The 21,352-nt window shown below is 40.7% G+C and overlaps 1 protein-coding gene across 1 annotated transcript in view; it reads left to right on the plus strand.

The window, feature by feature from the left end:
• Positions 1-20,795, plus strand: part of MBOAT1 (membrane bound O-acyltransferase domain containing 1) — a 95,175-nt gene extending 74,380 nt beyond the window's left edge. Inside the window, exons 8-13 of the mRNA XM_069493443.1 lie at positions 1,924-2,116; positions 6,179-6,282; positions 9,383-9,447; positions 11,794-11,926; positions 14,383-14,534; positions 20,669-20,795. Coding sequence (XP_069349544.1) covers positions 1,924-2,116; positions 6,179-6,282; positions 9,383-9,447; positions 11,794-11,926; positions 14,383-14,534; positions 20,669-20,795 — 774 coding nt within the window. The remainder of the gene's footprint in view (positions 1-1,923; positions 2,117-6,178; positions 6,283-9,382; positions 9,448-11,793; positions 11,927-14,382; positions 14,535-20,668) is intronic.
• Positions 20,796-21,352: the final 557 nt, after the last annotated feature.

A 21,352-nucleotide genomic window follows, 5' to 3' on the forward strand; every position in this document is an offset into this window, starting at 1 on the left:
TAGTATGTCATAAAAGGTGGCAGGGGCAGTGGGTAGGAATCAGAATTAATTTGTTGTATGTATGGGTTTTTTTTTTTTTTTTTTTGGTAGATCCCACTTAATGTAAGGGAAACCAATTTTATATTAGCATGCCCGAAGCTTAGTTTTATTGACCTCGAGAGAGTTTATGATGGCTTTTTGAAATAATATTTTAATTTTTAACCTGAATTTTATCAATCTCAAATCAGTCAATATTAGGATAACTTATTGAACTTTACAAATATGCTAAATTTATTCAGATCAAATATACTATATTTGGCCAGGCGCAGTGGCTCATGCCTATAATCCTAGCACTCTGGGAGGCTGAGGCGAGGGGATCGTTTGAGCTCAGGAATTTGAGAACAGCCTGAGCAAGAGTGAGACCCCATCTCTACTAAAAAAAATAGAAAGAAATTAGCTAGCTGAACAACTAAAAATATATAGAAAAAATTAGCCAGGCGTGGTGGTGCAAGCCTGTCGTCCCAGCTTCTCGGGAGGCTGAGGCAGGAGGGTCGCTTGAGCCCAGGAGTTTGAGGTTGCTGTGAGCTAGGCTGGCACCACGGCACTCTAGCCCGGGCAACAGAGTGAGACTCTGTCTCAAAAAAAAAAAAAAATATATATATATATATATATTTTCTATATTCTATATTTAAGGGGAATTATAATTAATTGAAGGAATGGTGAAAATTGGAAAAGGGAAGAAATGAGGCTAAATTTAGTTAAATATTTCGTAAGTGCTAATGAAAGTCTAGGCAAAACTATGAGCTAAGTATTTGGAAATTTAAGTGATTTATTAATTAAGCATGAATTTATACTTAAATAATAAATTTATGTACTTTGTTGTTGGTCAGGTGTCTCAACTTCTTCTGTTCTGTTGACCAATCTAAGAATGAAGTCACCATGCCTGTGAGACATCAAAGTAACCAGGTGTTTCTAGGCAGTATCTGTCACCGTGGTGCTTCCATGTTTCATGTGGTTTTATTCAGAAAGTAATTTTATCAGAGAGTCTTACCATCATTCTCCAAGGCGACTCTTGGGTTTTTGCGCACAGAGCAAGTGAAGGGGTGAGGTTGCATTTTGGTTAAAGACGTATTATGGAAGGGGCTGGCACCTCTCCATGATGTAGTCATAATTGTGGCTAAGCGTGGTGAGCACTTACCTGGGAGCCAGGCAGGGTTCGCAGTACCTTGTAAACACTCATTCACTTAAGCTCCGAGCTACCCCCTGAGGAAGGTGCTATTACTGTGCCCATGTTACCAAAAAAAGTCTGTTTTTATGAAGCTGGAAACTGCAGTTCTGTTGAATGGTGAAAGACGTTCTCTGGAATGTCAGGGAAACTGGGCAAAATCACTGTCCAGAGGAATTTAAAAAGTCAGCATATCCCAGCCCTGGAGCAGACTACATCTAAACCATCCTGGGAGGTTTCTGAAGCTCCCCATTACCTGCCCATGTCCTGGCTCAACATCCTTCCTACCTGAGCCTCTGTCCTCCTTGCTGGTGACTCAAGCCCATTTCCTGGGCTCTGCTGGCTGCAGAAGTGGAAGGTAAATGATTATTTCCCTCTGATGGAAAATCACCACCCTAGAATGTTATCCATTTCTTTTCTGTTTTGGATAATAAAACCACCTACCTTTTGTTGGCAGAATGTGCTGATAGGAGTTTTCTTCCATTCTCAGTACATTCATCCCTCAAGGGTTAGAGGTATATTCTGTACCTAAATATAGCACTTAATCCCCACTGTCAGATTTGTGTCATGAGGAAGAATGCCTCTTGCTACTGCTTCTAGGGAGTAATGCCGAAGCAGCCATTGGAGCAATGTCGTTCTTAACAAGCCTTTGCCAAAATTGTTTTCCTCGTACCTGAGTCTTCTGAATGGTTATACTGATTTTTTCCCCCCATTTTCAGGGAGCTGTGATACAGAAGTTGTGCATCACCTTGGTGTCTCTCCTTTTGTTTTTGACGCTCACCAAGGCCTTCCCTGTCACCTTCCTTCTTAGTGATTGGTTCGTCTATCAAGCAAACTTTCTGATGCGACTCTGCTACTTATATGTGGTCATGCAAGCCTCAAAACCCAAGTATTACTTTGCATGGACATTAGGTAAGTTTGATGGAGTGTCCCTCAATGAATGAGGAAAAATGCATGATCCTTGGATGGCTTTCCCGGAACAACTTTTTGGATCACCGAATCAAAAAAAGTCCAATACGTAACGGGAGGCTGTGTAGCCAGAGTCATTTTTCAGTTTCCAACATAGCCTACTCTTCCACCCTCCATAAACTCAATTAGCCATGATGAGGGGAAAAGCATCCTGGCTGTTGTTTAAGCCCGATGTTATTAACAGATGTCAAAAATTGGAAGCTTATGCTTTTACCAATCAAACTTGGCCTTTTAGTGCAGTGGAAAGTTAGGGAAAAATTCCAGAGTGATCTGGCTTTCTTGTCATTTTTCTGGGTTGTTTATAATACAAACTGCATACTGAATTAATTTTATCGGCAGACATGCTAATTTAGGTTACACTTCTCTAAGAAACTGTTGGTTAAGCTTTACGTCTTAAAAAGAAGCTGACTTCGAGTGATTTTCTTTTTTGAAGGTAGAAAGTTCAACTTCATTTCGTTTTATAACAATTATTTTTTTCCTGTGGTGTAACTTGGTCAGTATTAAGCTTTTATCTCTTTTCTTTCAAAACAGTTTGAGACTGGCGTTGTTTAAATCTTTGCTAGAGTGAGCAATAAACCCCTCTGTGCCCTTACCAAGACTGGTAGAGAGTTGTGTTAAGGCGTGACAGCCACATCTGTTTCACACTTGGAACCCTTTCAGGAATGGAGGTTTAACGTCTTAGCTGCAAGTGACCCGGTCCTTGGCGTCAGAGAGCTGTGACTTGAAAAGGAAGATGGGGGTGGCAGGAGCAGGGTGAGGGATACAAATCTACCTGTCGGGTACAGTGCACACGATCCTGGTGGTGGGCACACCGAAAGCCCTGACTTCAGCATTATGCAATTCATCCATGTAACAAAAACACTCGTACCCCCTAAATCTATTGAAATAAAAAAAAAAAACAAAACTTGGTTCCTAGTGTTCAGCCAATATCCCATGAATGAGGGCATAGCACTTAATTGAATGAGTTCTTCTCTCAGTTCATGCTTCAGATTTTGAGCTCCAAATTAACATTTGCAGGTATCAAATTATTTATTTTTTATTGTGATAAAAAATATATAAAATTTGCCCTCCCTCCCACTCCCGTTTTCTGTGTCCCAGAGCTTAAGGGCTGGCTTCTGGACTCGGCTCCTGATGTAAGGGGGAGAGAAAGGACATCCCACGGCCTCGTAGGGAAGGTCTGAGGCGAGGTGGGCTGTGCTGGTGGGGACCTGGATGGGCAGGGCCACCTGTGTCATTCTGCCCCTTTGGGAGCACCCCAGACATAGAGACTACAGCATAGAAGTAACCCTTTCTGTGCAGACCTTTCTCTGCACACTCAGCTCTTTTTCTTTTTCTTCTTCGCCGCCCCCCCCTTTATCTTTTTCCGGTAGCTTCAGTAGAAACACTTCATTAATTTCTATGGCTTCAATTTGAAATTTGTTACAGTTTAGATTCCATGGGTTGGTCTGAAATTAACCTTTGTCATATTTATGAATAAAGAAGCAATGAATAGTGTATCTGGGAATATTTAAACTGCTTAACAGAATAATTGTTTTCTCCAGCTCTTTAAAATACCATTTACATATAATTGATGTACTAATTATACATGATTATAAATTTAATCCTTAAAGCTGGCCTCTTGATGCATCTCAGCTGAGCTGCACTGTTGTCAGCCTAGTTCTAGTTACTGTTTATATTGAAAGAATAAAACTGTTTCTTTTGGACTTAGCGTACGATTCTGGTTGTTTTCCCCTCTTGATAAATAGTACTAATTAGTGAGGCTCAACTTTAGTCCACACCGTGTTCTGAGGACCACAAACTCCAGCATACGGGCGTCCAAATTAATTTATCAGTAACAATAGCTTAGAGCCATGCACAGTGGCAGTAAAGCCAATGTTGGACTGGTGAACTTAGAACCTCTTAACTGCTCTGAGACAAAAACAAGGCTCCAATAAACAACTGTGAGCTTACTAAGAAGAGTGGGGATTCCAACTTCATCTCAGTGCCGTGGTTCTGAGAGCCAGTACCTGGGCCCTTCACAGTTTGTTTTTCATATTGTAGAATCAGAATTCTCGTCTTCAGAGTCTGGCATTGTTCACAACCTGCGTGATCTTAATGTTTCCCTAACATCTCTAGCCTCAGTCTCCTTAATAGCCTAATAATAACAATAATAATAATAGCAGCTAATGTTTCTTGAGTGCTGACTCGGGCCAGGCACTGAGCTACACACTCTACGCATATTTAATTTCATTTAATCCTTTCAACAGCCCTTTAAAGATATGCGCCATTATTACATCCATTTTATACTCGAGGGAATAGGTTTCTAGAAATTAGATAACTCTCCCGAGGCCGGGCATACAGTGTGCTGCCGAGTGGAGGCGGGAACCCACCTGATCTGCCTCCAGAGAACATCCTCAGCCGCCGTCTTGACACTGTTGTGAGGATTAAATGAGAAATGCCTGTGAAGTGTTTCATAGAGTCCTGGAAAGAGAGTAAGCACCAGAAACACACACAAAAAAGACGGTTATCATTTTTCTGTTCCTTTCTGTCTGACGAGGTGTAGCAGATACGAGGCTGGAGATGGGAGAAGGAATTTAGAAATGGCCATGCTGGTCCCAGCCAAGGTCATTCCGTCTCTGGTTTCAGTTGTCAAAGCAGACCTCAAGGGCTCTTCTTCTCCCAGTTTAGTTGATCTCTGTCATTTACGATTTTTTCCCCACACATTTAAAACCATTAGTTTCTTATGGGCACACCCTGGCTTTGTTTTCCTTCTTTGCTGAGTTCCCGTCCAGTCGGCTGGGGACAATGACGTAGAAAGACCCAGTCCTTTTTATCCTTCCTTCTAAAAGGATAAAGTCATCAGATCACTTGATGATGAAGCCAAGCACGAGATAAGCAACATTAAGTCACCAATTATGCCAAAAATAAATCAGATAGACATAGGACAGGTTGTTTTCCATTGGAGTAGCTCTCCAGAAGGCTATCTTGGGTTGTACTTAAACTCATGTAGAAAAGGAAAGGTTTCTTTAAGATCTCCAGATCTAAGACTTTACAGTGCTGTGATTTGATTAATTTCATTAGTTGAGCTTTTTTTTTTTTTTAAAGAAGATATTCTAACAACTTGAAATAAGATAAATGAAAAGAGAAAATCAGCTTCTTTGTCATCATAATAAAAGTGTGTTGAGTTCATCAGGTCTATGTTTGATTACAGACATACTTCATTAAGGAATTGAGTAGAGATGAAATAGTCACTGCAAGGGGACATTTACTTATAGCTCAGTGAAGTAAAATACAGATGGGGACAGGAGCTTTTAGATGGATTGTATGAGTAGGCTGGCTTTGGTAATGGTGTCCATGTGTGGGCTTTATTGCAGCTGGCCCCAAGTTCATGGTTCTAGCTCTGTTCTTTGTCTGGGGACCCAAACTTTCCTTAATTGCATCTTGGCAGCTCCAACTGATAGCCGACTGGCACGTCATGTTTAGCAGCGTGAGCTCCAGTTCTCTTCCAGAGCTGGTTCTCCTCCTGCCACAACCCTGCCTCTCAGCTAATGTCCTGCCATCTTCAGTGACAGCTCTCGGACCTCTGCTGGGTTCTCCATTTCTTCTGGTCTTTGCTTCTGAGCGTAGATCTATTTTTGCTTTCTTTCCCTTTTCCCCTTTTATCAAATTGGTCACTAAGTCCTATTTATTTCTTCATTTTGGTCCTTCATTTATCTTTTATTCTCTCTCTCTCTCTCTTTTTTTTTTTTTTCTTTTTTGCATTCTATGAGCATTTAGCACCTTTACTCTTACAAGCAGGCACTCACTAAGAGCTAGAGAATGAATGGGTAAAAATCAAGGTCACCACACAGCCAAATACATTTTTCTGATTCATAATCGTGCCTGGTCGTTTAAATGTTTTTGGCTCCTTTTCGAAGGAAACGACTGCATATCTCTCCATCTTGAAATGAGACAGATATTAGTATCTTTCAAAGCAGCAATGTGACTTTTGTTCCATATCCTAATGTGTTGTTTTAAAAACCATAGCTGATGCAGTGAATAACGCAGCTGGCTTTGGGTTCAGCGGAGTGGATAAGAATGGACATTTCTGTTGGGACCTGCTTTCTAACCTAAACATCTGGAAAATTGAGGTGAGTGTATTATGCCTTTGAATCAGACTTCCACAGTGAATAAAGCAAGCGGTTTGTATTGAGTGTTTTAGCCCCTGAATTCTTCATCAGAGTGTCTGGGGAGAAGCAGCCTTTAGGGGGACTCCAGGTCCAGCAGCCTCCTGGACATTTTGTATCTCAGAATTATTTTTCCTTCTTGTTTTCTTTTAAGATACCTACTTTGATGATAATTTTAATGATTCAGGGAAGAGTGATGTGCACACACACTCATACACATACAAAATCTGAAAAAGAGCCAGGAAAATCTTTTTGTTTACATTCCCGTTCTTTCAACTAGAAAGCACAAATGTCATTTTCTCTTATTCTCATGTTCTACATATTTCAGTCAAGAATGGCGGCAGAAAGCTCCTGTATTTAGATTTCAATATTGCAAGTATCTTCTGTAGTTCCTTTGTAGATATTTTTAATCCATTCACTTTTAAGAAGAATTGTCATAGTGGCACAACTTTTAAGCCACTAGAATAGTGTGGTTTTTCTCTTTCCTTGTCTTTGTTCTTGGACCACAATTCTAGATGTCTTCATTATTATAGGTGGTCTCTTTGGACCCACATTCTTCCTGGTTTTCTTTGTTTTGTTAGCTCTCACAGTGGACGGGAATGCCAAGTCTTAGACCCTTTCCTCCTTGCAGCTGAATGGGACCAAGGGCATTATTCTCAACATACAGAAACGTTGGTTCTTGGCTGGGTGCAGTGGCTCACGCCTGTAATCCTAGCACTTTGGGAGGCTGAGGTGGGAGGATCTCTTGAGCTTAGGAGTTCGAGACCAGCCTGAGCAAGAGTGAGACCCCGTCTCTACTAAAAATAGAAAAAATTAGCTGGGCGTGATGGCTACTCGAGAGGCTGAAGCAGGAGAATTGCTTGAGCCTAGGAGTTGGAGGTTGCTGTGAGCTATAAAGATGCACTCCAGCCTAGGCAACAGAGCGAGACCCTGTCTCAAAAAAAAAAAAAAAAAAAAAGAAAAGAAAAGAAAGGAAAAGAAAAATGTTGGTTCTTTAGCCAGGTGACTCATGTTTGCTGTTGGTTTTGGTTTTCCACCCACCACAGGGCAAAGTGCCACTGGGGAGTTTGGGCAGAGGGGGTTGTTCTTGTGGAGCAGGAAGCCAGGGCTGTGTGGGGACTGACTACGTGCCACCCACGTTTGGTGGCAGCTAGGCCAGGAGACACGGGGAAAGCCTCCACCTTCTTTCACCTGAGGCATTTTGCATTTGGGTGGCCTCCAGAAGGAAAATGATGGGCATTTCACCAAACAGAACATGGTGGAATTTATAGGGAGGATTATATTTCACTTCTGTTTTTAGCCTTGGGGCATTGCCACTTCAAATACAAATAAGCAGAAGGAAGTAGAAGCACTTAGACTGGTTACCTAAGTAAATCGTATCCTATCTTCAACTTAAACTCATCATATCATTTACTTACTCAGGTCAGTCATTCAACAAATGTTAATTGAGGGCCCACAATGGGCAAAGCACCCATTTTTGTGTAGTTCTAGAGGATCTAAGGGTTCCTGGGGGTGGAAAGCCTTGGGCAGGTGTGGTTAGGACATGGCCAAGGTCCAGTGTCAGTTCTGAATGAACAAATAATGCTTTTCCCATTGGTCACCTCATGTGATGGGAGAAGCAGTCCCTGGTCATGATGAACCGCATCTTAAATGGACAAGTTCCAGTTTTCAGAACGACTTTCTCACTTTTGGAAAAGCAAGATAAATAATCTGCAAACTTTTCTTTTCTATATAGATAATGTCAGAGAGAGTTAGAGTGTGTTACGACTTTCCTCCCTTTTCTCACTAAAATTCTTTTCTCCCTCCAAATTTGTGGGCCACTGCTGGCTGCCGTGGAGTGCTGTGGGCGAATGTTCTTTAGGGTGGGTCGCCTTGACCTTGGCTGCCTCCTAGTCTACCTTTGCTACGCAGCAAAAAACAGACTCCTTTCCCTGTGGGCAAGTGTTCAGGGGAAAGGGCTAAGTTGTTATGTGTTTCTTATAAAAGAAAACCAGACGGAGAAAGTTTGTATTTTCATTGGATTTTGATGTACAGCAAGAAGCCAATGAAAAAGAAGGAAATGCAATTTAGTTAAGGTACCTTGAGGCTTGGCTTATAGCATTTTATTAGCCATAGAAGAAACGTATAAATAGTACTCCTTAGGATTTTGAAATAAAAACTCACAATAAAGAAATCAGTATATCATCCGTCTATCTGTCATCCATCTTCCCCCTTCCCTCTCTCGTCTTCTTCCTCCCTCCCTCCCTTCCTTGCAAGCATGTGACATTAGGCCAAGGTGTGGCCTATATAAGATTTTCTTATGTTTGAACAAACTTCAACAGAAAAAAGGTGGCATTTAGACTTTCTACCTTCTTTAGGAATTCTGGTCCTCGTATGCTTGTTTCATGCTTTTTACCACCAGTGTTTGATAAGACCCTTTTTTTGGTAAGAAAACCCAGTTGATGTTGAGATGTGTCTTCCTCAGTGGTTGATTTACCACTGGCCTCATTGCCAGTTGGGTGATATTTCTTTGTTTTCTTTTCTGTATTATGATCCCTTCATGCATAAAATCTCTTACTATTCCAGACACAATTGGAAGCATTTGAACCTGGGTAGCTATTTATAGAGTTAACTGCACAAGACTGACCTAGTTTGTAGATGGCCACATAGTGAAAAGATGACAATTAAATTTAAGCTGTCCCCATAAAGGCACTAAATTCACATGATTATATTTTTCCTGTGGTTAATCCCCTTTTAGAGTATTTAGTTTTAAAATTCAGATGACTTAAACTTTTAACCAGAGTGGAAGAGAAACCCACAAGATGTTCCTTCGGTTTTCCTATAATTTGAAAATAAATTTTGAGAAAAATTGAGGCTTTGCAAGGCAAGCTTTATTTGCAAAGTAAATCTGACAAAGATCAGAAAATTTTACTGTGTGTGATGGAACAGCTGATTTACCCTCAGCTGTAAGTAGTCACTGTTGAAATACCACCTCTCATCTGCTACCAGGGAAATTCTGGGGAGGATGTTCCATTACTTGGAGTATTTTTAAAGCTAATGATAGGTGTTATTTTCTTCTTTCTAGACTGCTACAAGTTTCAAAATGTACTTAGAAAACTGGAATATTCAGACAGCTACTTGGCTAAAGTGGTAAGAAACCCAAAAATGACCTCATTAGTCATGGCCCTGGGCTATGTTTAGAGGGGAGTCAGAAGATGAACAGTAGTAGTCTGCCAGTGGTAATGTCATCTGACACTCTTGTTTTGTATTAGTATCTATGCCCTGTAGATGAAGAAGTAGAACCATAGTGATTTGGGAAGGTCATGATGTAGCACATTTATTTCATCACTTAACGCTGCCATTACTGTGTACCAGGTACTCATTTAATCCTCCATCAATCTCATGAGAGGTTGGTAGTTGTTATCCCCATTTTACAGATGAGGAAAGGGAGATACAGAGAGGTTATATACCTTGCCCAAAGGAACACAGCTAATGAGTCCAGAACTAGACTCTTGACCTCTGTGCTGTGCTGCCTCTCACCTAGAGGAGAGTCTATTGCTCAGACATCAAAGAGAGTTGATGTTCATCCCTAGCATTAAAAGCTTTATGGTACTCCAGATGTTTATGCTTTTAAAATTTATATTTTTGTTGATATTTCTCTGTCCTTTTGTTTCCCCACATGTTCCAGAATTAGAAACATTTTTTATTATGGAACTAATAATATGCTATCCTTAAAGCAGTGAACTCTGCCTAGTGATTATGCCTATCATAATGAGTGCAGGGAGAGTATAAAAATATTAAGCTTTAAGATAGATTCTAGGCTGGGTGCGGGTGGCTCATGTCTGTAATCCCAGCACTCTGGGAGGCCGAGGCGGGAGGATCGCTTGTGCTCAGGAGTTCAAGACCAGTCTGAACAAGAGTGAGACCCCATCTCTACTAAAAAATAGAAAAATTAGCTGGGCGTCGTCACACGTACCTATTGTCCCAGCTACTCGGGAGGCTGAAGGAGGTTGAGGCAGGAAGATCGCTTGAGCCCAGGAGAATGAGGTTGCAGTGAGCTATGATGATGCCACTGCACTCTACCCAGGGTGACAGAGTGAGACTCTGTCTCAAAACAAACAAACAAAAAAAAGAAGACAGATTCTACTGTTTTTGATAAGTAGCGTCTCTCATAGGTTAAAATACTGGGGTAAAAGAAGAAACAGAACGTGTAGTAATTCCTCCAAAGTAAGATCATTGCAGTATTTTCTGAAAATTGACCCATACATCCAGTTTTTGAAATGTTGAATTTAACACTATTCCTGTTAATTAATTTTACAAATAATTGTAACAGAAACCTTTGTTTCTCTATATTGAGTAATCCAACTGTGCTAAAAGCCATATAGTCTCCATCAGGAGTTTGTATTCTAAAATGACTTGAACATGCATGTGTGTACATAAAAAAATAAAAAAAATTTTAAAAAACTGTTTTAGAAAAAATGAAATATTTCAATCACACAAAAAGATAGAAAGAGTAAGAAGCAAATACTTATGTCCTTACTCCTCATTTCAAAAAGAAACATTACAAATGGGGTCTCAGTCCATGTTTATGCATTCTCTTTCTGCCTCTGAAAAAGGAGCTATAATCCTTAGTTTCAGTTTACATCAGTTACTTTTGAACAACCCACTCAGTGCTGGACTGGTGTGAACTGTTTGAATTCTTATTTTATTTTTTATGTTTTTATTCAGGTCCTCTTACCTGGTAAATCAGGTGTGGCTTTCTTAGAGTATCATTGGGAATTCATAGCTGGGTTGGAGGAAAGTCCCCTATCATTTTGTTTCAATAAACAACCAAAAAGCCAAAGATCCTCCAGGGCATTTGCTGACATTTTCTAGAGTCTCACAAAATCACTCTTAAAGGCACATTCATGAATTAAGTCTGATGGACACTGTGAGACCTAGAGAGGTCACATAATGGCACATTGATTTTGTGTTGGAGTCATTGCCAAGAAAGATGAAAAGGGTTGTATCATTGATTAGTTAGATGGCATAGGGGCTTGGTTGGAAAGGTAAATTAATTTTGACTAAATGTGGATGTTCGTTTCTAAAGACTCTGATCCTGATTCCAATATTTTTAAGGCCAATGGCACTTATGAGATTAGGCCATTGGTGGAATGATCTTCTATACAGCAGGAACTCTTGCTGGGTGGAAAGTGATCACTCAGACCTTTTAGTAGCTATAACGTGGTGAAATCCAGATCATTTAGTCTTTGGAGGTTAAAAATGTATAACATCTCCTTGAATGGAGCCATGAATTGCCCATCCAGTAGTGCACGTGGAAACTAGACAGCTCAGACTGCATGAGTTGCATTGCAGATCCCCAAAGAAGGTCAGGCAGCATCTCACCAGTAATGGATCAGATGGTTTCTGTGTGGTCTGGTCCAAAAATAAGCAGCTGTAGCTAGAAGTTTCTGGGATGTTTTACCTGTGGCTTGTTGTTCCTTCCTCTTTTCACAGCGTGTGCTACGAACGGGTTCCCTGGTACCCCACGGTGCTCACCTTCATCCTGTCTGCTTTGTGGCATGGTGTCTACCCTGGATACTATTTTACCTTCTTAACTGGAACCCTTGTCACATTAGCAGCTAGAGCGGTAAGCCTCCTTGGGTGTAGGGTCTTTCCCTCAGGCATCCGATGCTTGTATGTTGGTCATCTTTTGGGTCCTAGCAGGAGTTGGGGGTGGGGGTGGAAGGTGGGAGTGATATTTTGAAAAATCAAACAACATACGGAAGCCTTCCCGTTAGAGGAGCACTTCCACATAGAGGAATTTGTGGTCATTGCAAAGATGGTTAATCATTTTATTTTCATATTATTTACAGAGGGTGTTTGTAAAACAAAAGGAATTTTAGAGGCAATGTTTAGTACCTTAAGAGATGAAAACATTTTTAATCATTAAAGGCTGTGAACATACACCATCTACTAATTAGGGATGACGATGATTATTAATTAATGTGGGCTCCATAGGACTTCAGCTTGCTTACGCTCCGCTTAATTTCTCATTTCCTTGCCCTAAGCCTAGAAATAATTCACAATGTCTCTGAGCAGTCAGTGCCATAGCAGCCATACGAAATCTGTTCGTGAGAGACTGATCTGACTTCTTATGTTCTCATGCCTGATCCAGTTATCATAGTTTGTGTAAAATGTAAAATTCTTTGTGAATTTTACAAATTTTGGTTCTGTAGGTTTTTTGAGGAGCCCTTACTTTGTCCTAGATTTTTCCTGCTATTTGCTTGTTGTAGAACAAGATAATAAAGGAATAAAAATGTGACTGTTCTCAAAGAAGGAGGTGAACATGTATAGATGTAATTGCAATTCAGAAAGCTTTCATTGTCAAATAGAGGAGGTTTGCATTTGATTTAATTCCAATCTTTGATAATGATTCCTCATTTCAGATGTGAAGAACTTTTAATGACATTTGTTGAACTGCATTTTGGATGTGAATCCAGGAGCCCTGGCATAGCTAGTCGCTTATCCTTTAATTCACTTATTCTGTGATTATTTCAGGAACCCTACTATGTGCTAGTCAGTGTTCTAGGTGCTGGGTCACCACAGTGAGCAAAACAAGGGTCCCTCCCCTGAGGAATTTCTATTTTAATTAGATGAAGGTGTGTTAGAATATATATGTGAACAATTTATTGCTATTCATACTGATCAATACACTTTTAAAATTAAGTTCATATTGAATACATTTGTATTAATACATAGAAAGCAGGGAAGACATTTACTTTTCTCCCATTTGTATACCTACTCAGATTATAAAATAAAGAACAGGTGGCCAGGACAAACTGAGAAATGAAGGTCAGAATTTTGTTTGTTAATATATCCAGAGTATTATTCCTTAAAGTGTCTTTAGTTCTCTGATCTCCACTGGCATAAAGGCTTTGATTTCTGTAGAGCCTTTCTTTTGGATGGCCTGGAAACAGTTTTCACAAAGTTAGGTAGGGGATGGAAAACAAAGGGTTGATAGAACAATGTTTTCATGTTGTCTAGAAAGAGAGTGAACTAAATAGTCATAAAGTGTCTGAGGTCCCTGGAAGTTACCAAATATTTTATACCCGATGTCCAGCATTGCTCGATGGACGGACCCTTGATCTCTATCCTGAGGAACTTGGAGCACAGGAGAGGGTCCTTAGCTTGCCAAGCAGCCTTGGCCACCAAAGTCTTTCCTGCTTTGGGACTGACCTGCCTATAAACTAGTCATTGTTTTCAGCTCTGCCTTTGATTCTTGCATCTGGAAATTAGGTGTCTTTCTGCAGGCAAGTCCAGTCACATGTGTCAAAAGATCTACAAATGAGTGTCTCCTTTGACCCAGCATTTTCATTTCAAAGAATTGTCTCTTTACCTAAGTCTCAGTTTCCATGCCTGTAAAATGGGAACAATGATGCTTATACAATACGCTTGTTGGGAAAACCAACAGAGATGATCCATTAACACAGGCTTGGCACACAGTAAGCACTCAATAAATAGTAGCTGCTTTTGTTGTTAGTAATATTATTTGTATTATCATTACCCAAAGGAAATAACTAGGAAACAGGGCAGAAATTTATTTACAAGGGTATGCATCATGGAATTGTTTATAATAGCAAAACAGAGGGTGGGAAAACGAGCTAACATTTTTCCTAATTAACTTAAAATTATATTGGAGATTAATATTTACTGACATGGAGAAAAGTTCATGATCTATAACTAAATGAAAGAACAGGCTAGAAAATGTATTAGTGCCATTAAGAATGTAAATGTGGATACATATGGATAGAAAAGGCTTAGAAGCCTATGTACCAAGTTTTTAAATGATACTTTAGGAGATGTTAAAAAAGACAAAAAAAAAATTTTTTTTTTTTTTTGCTTAGTTTGAACATTTTTCTACAGTGAACGTGTATTTTGTTTTTAATAAGGAAAACCATAATGGTATTTTTAGTTGAAAATAGAACTCAGATGCTGGTTGTTTTCCATAGCCTGTGTTGCTGTGTTATACTATGTATGTGCATGGAGTAAAAGTTGTTTTCTTTTTCACTCTCTCCTCCCCGCTTTTGCCTCCTGGGCTTGCAGGTAAGAAACAACTACAGGCATTACTTCCTTTCCTCAAAAGCTGTCAAAGTTGCTTATGATGTGGTCACCTGGGCTGTCACTCAGCTGGCTGTCTCTTACACGGTTGCGCCTTTTGTTATGTTGGCAGTGGAACCAACCATCGGTTTATACAAGTAAGTTTCCATTGTTCTCAGTTGCCACCTAGTAAATTTATCTATGTTTGGCTTAGGAGGCAGTGAATTGTATCAGGTAGTCTGAGGACTTGTAAATGGGGCTTCAGTGTGAAAAATGTCCATAGCAGCCAGGTGGTTCGTGCTATATAATCCCAACACTTTGGGAGGCTTAGGCAGCAGGATTGCTTGAGGCCAGGAGTTTGAAACCAACCTGGGCAAGATAGCAAGACCCCACCTCTGCAAAAAATAAAAACGTTAGCTGGTTGTGGTAGTGCGCACCTGCAGTCCCAGCTACTCAGGAGATTGAGGCAGAAGGATCGCTTGAGCCCAGGAATCTGAGGTTGCAGTGAGCCATGATTGCTCCATTGCACTCGAGCCTGAGCAACGGAGTGAGACCTTGTCTCAGGGGGAAGAAAAAAAATGGAAAAGAAAAGGAAAATGTCCACAGAAGTTTTAAGAGGAAATGGCTGTCCCGGAAGCACCGATGTTCAAATACCAATACATATGAGCAAAGTAGACAGGAATCTCTTAAGCCATTCAGACTGTAATGAAGAGATGCTCATAACAGTGCACTTTGAAGGGATGGATCTGGATTAAAAATGCAAGAGAGTGAATTTGCTACCCTTGGCTCTTTTTCTTAGCAGAGAAGCTACGTTGGAGACTGGGGGGCATTCTGAGAGTGGGACAGAGACGGGGAAGGAGCTGGGGCACTGTTGGTGCAGGGATTGGCCAACTACGTAGTCTGTAGAAGGGCTCCTCTGCGCTCTGAGATGGAGATTTGGGGGGTGCACGTGGGGGGTTTTGGCAGCTGGTTGCACACGGTGGAGGGGAATATGTGGAATTTAGGATGGAAGGGGCACACGCCGGAGACCACCCATGCATCGAACAAACTGCAAACCTACAGTTTTATTATTTCACTCGTATGTTTAATTAGTTGTGTGTGGAGCACATGGTCTTGTGAACTGATTGTGTGACTTCAGGCAAGTTATTAACCTCTTTTACCTGTGTTTTCTCAACTGTAAAGTTAAGCTAAGAATAGAATCCACCCAAAGCTTTGTTGCTAGGACTGAATGTTAGAACTGAATGAGGCAAACATGCAGGGGGCCTAGGCCGGTACCTGGCGTGTGGTCTGTGCTCAGAAAATGCTGACTTGTGTCATTGAAAGGGCCGCACAGGCTTTTCCAGTTTGGAACACAGCATGGTGTGACGTAGAAGTAATGCAAACACACCTTATTTGTAAGCTGGGGCTTCCCTGTAGTTGATGGACTGGTCAGGAATGGGTGGGAGGAACTTTTACTACTCGATACACATGTCAGCGTCCTCAATTCTAGTCCTGTGCTAAATGCTGATCTTATAATACCAGGTAGGTGATAAGAAGTTATGTTAATATAACATGAAGTTGTGCTGGTTTAGACACAAATTTTCCTAGGTGAGGGGTGCCAGAAGAGTGGGAGGAAAATTATAATTTTCAGCCCCTCCCCCCCAAAAAAGCTGTTGTGTCAGAGCCCACAAGCCCACATGTACCCTCTTTGGCTTTTAACTCCCCCAAGGAGCAGCCTTCTGTCCCATTGAGCTGTCTGCCTGGGCTGTCTCAGCTGTTGCCCTGGGTGCTAATTCGTTTTTGTTAGCGCTCTGGTTACAAAGTCCTCCTAGGTTTTGAGTTTTCCACTTCTACCATGATTTCCCCCCATAAGCCCTGGTATCCTAAGCACACGATACTGCTGCATGTGTGTGAGACTTTTTAGGAATGGATTGATCATGTTAATAGCAGAAATGCCTATATTCAGCTCAGTATCATTTAATAACTGTAGTGTGCTGGGCACGGTGCTAGAAGCTGGGGATAGAATGGCAAGCAAATAGAGAAACCATGCCTGCTCCCACGGCGCTGATAGCTTGATGGAAAAGATAGGCAATAATTGACAAATGTAGAAATACACGCTGAGATCGTACTCTGAGTGAATGGTACAGAGAACATAGCATATACCAGGAATCTGACTCAGCCTGGGCATGTGGGAGGGGGGGTGTCTTCTGGGAGGAAGTGGCATTTGAGCTCAGTCCCGGAGGCTGCGCAGTGGGAGTGGAGTGGGCACAGTGTGTGTGCCTTGGGTGAGGCCGGGCACCATGGGCAGTGTTCTGGAGTCAGAACAGCATAGAAAAGCCCCATAGTATGCCAGGAGGAAGCTCTGCACCAAAGACCAGAGAAACATGAATGTGGGCAGAACAAGAACCCAAGCTAGAGAGTGCTGAGCTGAGGCAAGAGGGGTGGGTATCTGTATCCCTCTTTGTCATATGAGAAAGTGGGGGCTCAGAGAGGGTAAGGAATTTAACAAAACTCACACAGCAACTAAGTGCTAGACCCAAGTTTCAGACTCAAGTTTCCCTTAACAACAATATCAGTAGTAGAGTTATGAAAAATTTCTTTAAGAGAGGCTATTTTGGATGCAAACTACTGCTTGGCGATCAGACTAAGTGCTGATTTGTTTGTGATAACATGCATTTAACCAACTGAAGTAGGCCAGTTTCTAAGCTTAGAGTGGGACTTCAGGGGCAGAATCAAATTATCAGGTAGCTTTTCACTTCTTTTTAAAAGCAATCTAGAATGCTTTTTAAGAACACCTTTGTTTAGGATGAAAGAGAAATTGACATTTTTGTCAGTTTGGCCCATTTCAGATGATTCAGCCTAATGCTGAATCTGGTCATCTGGTTATCTGGTTATGTATATTATTTAAATTTGCTATCGAGATCTGCTCTGTCTGATAGACGTTTCTACGATGGTGGAAATGTTCCATCTGTGCCATCCGAGACACCAGCCACCCAGCACGTGTGTGGCCACTGAGCATTTGAAAGGTGGCTAGTGAGACTGAGGAACTGAATTTTCAATTTTCTTTCATTGTAATTAATTTGAATTTTAACAGCCACATGTTGTCAGTGGCTCTTATAGAGTAATGGCACCTCAAAAACTGCTTTCAGAAGAAACTAAAATTGCATGGTGTTTTAATGAAGGTGAGTCTCGTTGCATTCCAGATCTGTTCCTCACTTAGGGCCAGACTTCAATAACTGGCAGTGAACGACAGTTGTGTGCACACCCATTCCTCAGTACATCCTCCTTGCTTAACATTGAAAATTGCAGTTGTGCTTTGTTTTTAGGTCTCGTCAGTGTTCGGTCTAGAGTGGCTTCAAATCTCAGCCTTAGAGTTCTTAGTCTAATTTTTTTCTTTAGGTTGTAAATGAGCCCCAAATGAACACTTTAAGATATTCTATGAAATCATTTTGAAAAGCAAATTCTCATATATCTCATATATGCAAAATGTCTTTAATTAGATAGCACTTTCATAAATTCAGTGTGAAAGAATGTGAAAGAATGGTAGAATTTGTGTAGAACCTTTTATAGACCGCAGATTCCTCGAGAGCAGAGCTGTGGAACTGTGCCTCATTCATCTTTGTATCTTATCTGCAGGACCTATGTCGGTGCCTCGCACGCTCAGTAAATGCAAATTGAGCTGAATCAAGTTTTTCCATAATAGAAAGATGAAATATTCCTTAAAATTTTAAAGAAACATGAAATGTCAAAAGACGTTACTAAACCTCATTAGGGAATTGAAATTTTTTCCCTTTGATTCTCGACGTATTTGCATTTGATCTAACACAATTGCTCCTGTGTAGGTTTGGCCACATAAGGAAGATTAAAGCAAAGCTCAAGAACAAAGTATATTTTTGGCGTGCAGACTTTGCAAGCTGGAGTGACCTAGGGCTAGGATGTGCCTACAAGAATCCCAGTTTATACCTGTTAAACCAGCGTGCTTATCTGGAGCCCTTTTTTGCACTCAGTAATGTCTTGGTTTAGATGGTAAATTAAATGGTCACTCGCTATGGCTGTTCGCCCCTCCTCTGGTTAAACAACCATGAATCATGTACTTGTCTTGTTTCTGTTCCCCCAAAGGAAGGGATGTAGACTTATGCCTTTTTGTAGATCCCGGTTTCATGCTTCATATATCCTAAGCAGTAAATGCTTATTGAGAGAATAAGTGCGTGGAGATATGTGTGCTTCTGTTAGAGCTCTTGACTATTCAGCAGCCATTTTCAGGGAGGAATTCCTCTTGTGAAAAGGTGGAGAAGTTTAGAGCATGTGTGAGTTATCTGATTCTAGTGTGCCTGACCTTAGGATTACAGAGGCTGGGGAATGATATGTAATCAATTGTGGTCCCCCTGCTTAACATTATTTTCCTTCATTCTTTAAAAAGCAATGGAGAAAGTGTAAGTGTTACCTTTCCAAATGGATCTAGAACAGTTGTGCTAGTGCAAGCTGTTTCACATTACTTGAATTTGTTGATCTGCCCAGTATTTATTTGGTATCTACATTGTGCACACGGTGCTGAATAGTATACTTTTGCAATAGAAGTTCACAAACCTCAAAAAGAAAACTTGTTTCTTATTAGTTCTGATGACAGTTATTTGCAGGGTTATGGATGAGCTTTTCAAAATCGAGATCCTTCTCGCTCATGTCACACAAGAACCCCTTACCGCTTGAGTAGAACGGGTTCAAGTTTCAGTTGCATTGTGTTTAGGGAACAGAATGCAGTTGTACGTTGCTTAATGATGGGGATATGTTCTGAGAAATATATCATTAGGTGATTTTGTCATAGTTGGAACGTCATAGATATACTTGGACACACCTATATGGTAGAGCCTACTACACACCTAGGCTTATATGTTATAGCCTATTGCTGGTTGGTTATAAATCTGTGTATCATGTTACTGCACTGAATACTGTAGTCAGTTGTAACACAATGGCATTTGTATATCTAAACATAGAAAAGTACAGTAAAAATATGGTATCCAAGATGAAAAATGGTACACCTGTATAGGGCACTTACCATGAATAGAGCTTGCAGGACTGCAAGTTGCTCTGGGTGAGTCAGCTAGTGAGCGGTGAGTGAATGTGAAGGAAGGCCTAGGACAGTACTATACACCACTGTAGACTCTACAAATGCTGTGCATTTAGGCTACCCTCAATATATTAAAAAGTTTTCTTTCTTCAATAATAAATTAACCTTAGCTTACTGTAACTTTTTTACTTTATAAACTTTTTTTTAACTCTTTGAGTCTTTTGTTAACAACAGCTTAAAACGAACACATTATACAGCTGTGCAAAAATCCTTTTTTTATATCCTGACTCTATAAGCTTGTTTCTATTTTAAAAGTTTTTTATTTTTGCTCTTTTATTTTTTTGTTAAAACCTAAGACCAAAACACACACATTAGCTCAGGCCTACACAAGGTCAGGATCGTAAATATTACCATTTTCCACCTCCACAGCTTGTCCTTCTGGAAGGTCTTCAGAAGCATTAACACACACAAAGTTGTCATTTCCTGTGATAACAATGCCTTCTTCTGGAATCCCTCCTGAAGGACCTACCTGAGGCTGTTTTACAGTTAACATTTTTATATATGTAAGTAGAAGAAATACACTCTAAAACAACAATAAAAAGTAGAATATAGTAAACACATAAACCAGTAGAATGTTTGTTATCATTGTCAAGTATTATATACTCTATATAGTTGTATGTGCTATACTTTTATATGGCTGGCAGCGCCGTAGGTTTGTTTACACCAGCGTTACTACAAAACCATTAGTAATGCACTGCTCTACGACATTACGATGGCTATGATGTCACTAGGGGATAGGAGTTTTTCAGTTCTATTATAATCTTATGGGATCGCTGTCATGTATGTGGTCCATTGTTGACCGAAATGTGGTTCTGTGGCACATGACTGTGTTAGGTTTGAATTTGGTCTTGTGAGTCCTCACACTTTGAATATTGGGGGTTCTTGGCTGTCATGGGGTTGATTCTCTTGGTCTGCTTATTATAATTGTCAGTGGGAAGATACCATGTCTATCCACAGAGGTGCCGGTTGATTTGCTCTGCCCAGTTTTGAGTTTTCAGTCCATGCCTGACCTGTTCACCCACCAAAGAGAGTTATCTGTGGAGTAGATCGAGGCAAGCCTGAGTACAGACATGTCCCCTACTGCCAAAAACAGCGCCTCCACTTGTCATACTGAAGGTGATGTAATCAGGTCATGTTCCCATTTGCATTTTTGTTTGAAATATAATTTTTGTATGTTTTTATTCCTAGATCCATGTACTTTTATTTACACATCATAAGTCTCCTGATAGTACTATTTCTGCCAATCAAACCACAAGTTCAGACTCAAAGGCGGCCTCAGACTCTGAACTCTGTTAATAAGAAGAAAGCAGAGTGATACCTCCAAGGAGAGCTGAACAAGTAAATCTGCAGAACATTCGAAAGATGAGACGAAAAGGCTCAAGGATTCTCCAGTGACTTGGAGGCGATGTTTACACGCATCTTTTTTTTTTTTTCTTTTTTAAAATGCAGGGAGTATTTTTATAAGGCCTTTTTGTACAGAGAAATCGGCCATGTCCAGTTTATTTGTGATAATATTTTATAGGACATTCGCGTGGTGCGGAGGCGTGTGGAGGCTGTGCCAGGGCTGCAGGGACAGCCCATTGTGGGCTTGTGGGCTCCTTGCTTTTCCGGCATGACTTGCAGCCTCCAGATGCTGGGGACGCAGGCATTGGCTCCAGAAATTAGAAGTGGATTGCTGAGAAGACTTCTCATAGGTTTCTTAAATCAGATCTTACCCAGACGCGGCTGTTCCTTGGGAAGCCCCAAACCCTTTGACTCGTGACGTTATTACTGGTTTGCAGTGATGTCACACACTACACTCAGAAGACCATGGTGGAGAAGGATCGTGGAGGGAGGTTTTCAGGGCACTGAAAGCTCTGTGAGCCAGAAGGA

Source organism: Eulemur rufifrons, chromosome 18 (assembly GCF_041146395.1).
Source record: "Eulemur rufifrons isolate Redbay chromosome 18, OSU_ERuf_1, whole genome shotgun sequence".
Classification (NCBI taxonomy): Eukaryota; Metazoa; Chordata; class Mammalia; order Primates; family Lemuridae; genus Eulemur; species Eulemur rufifrons.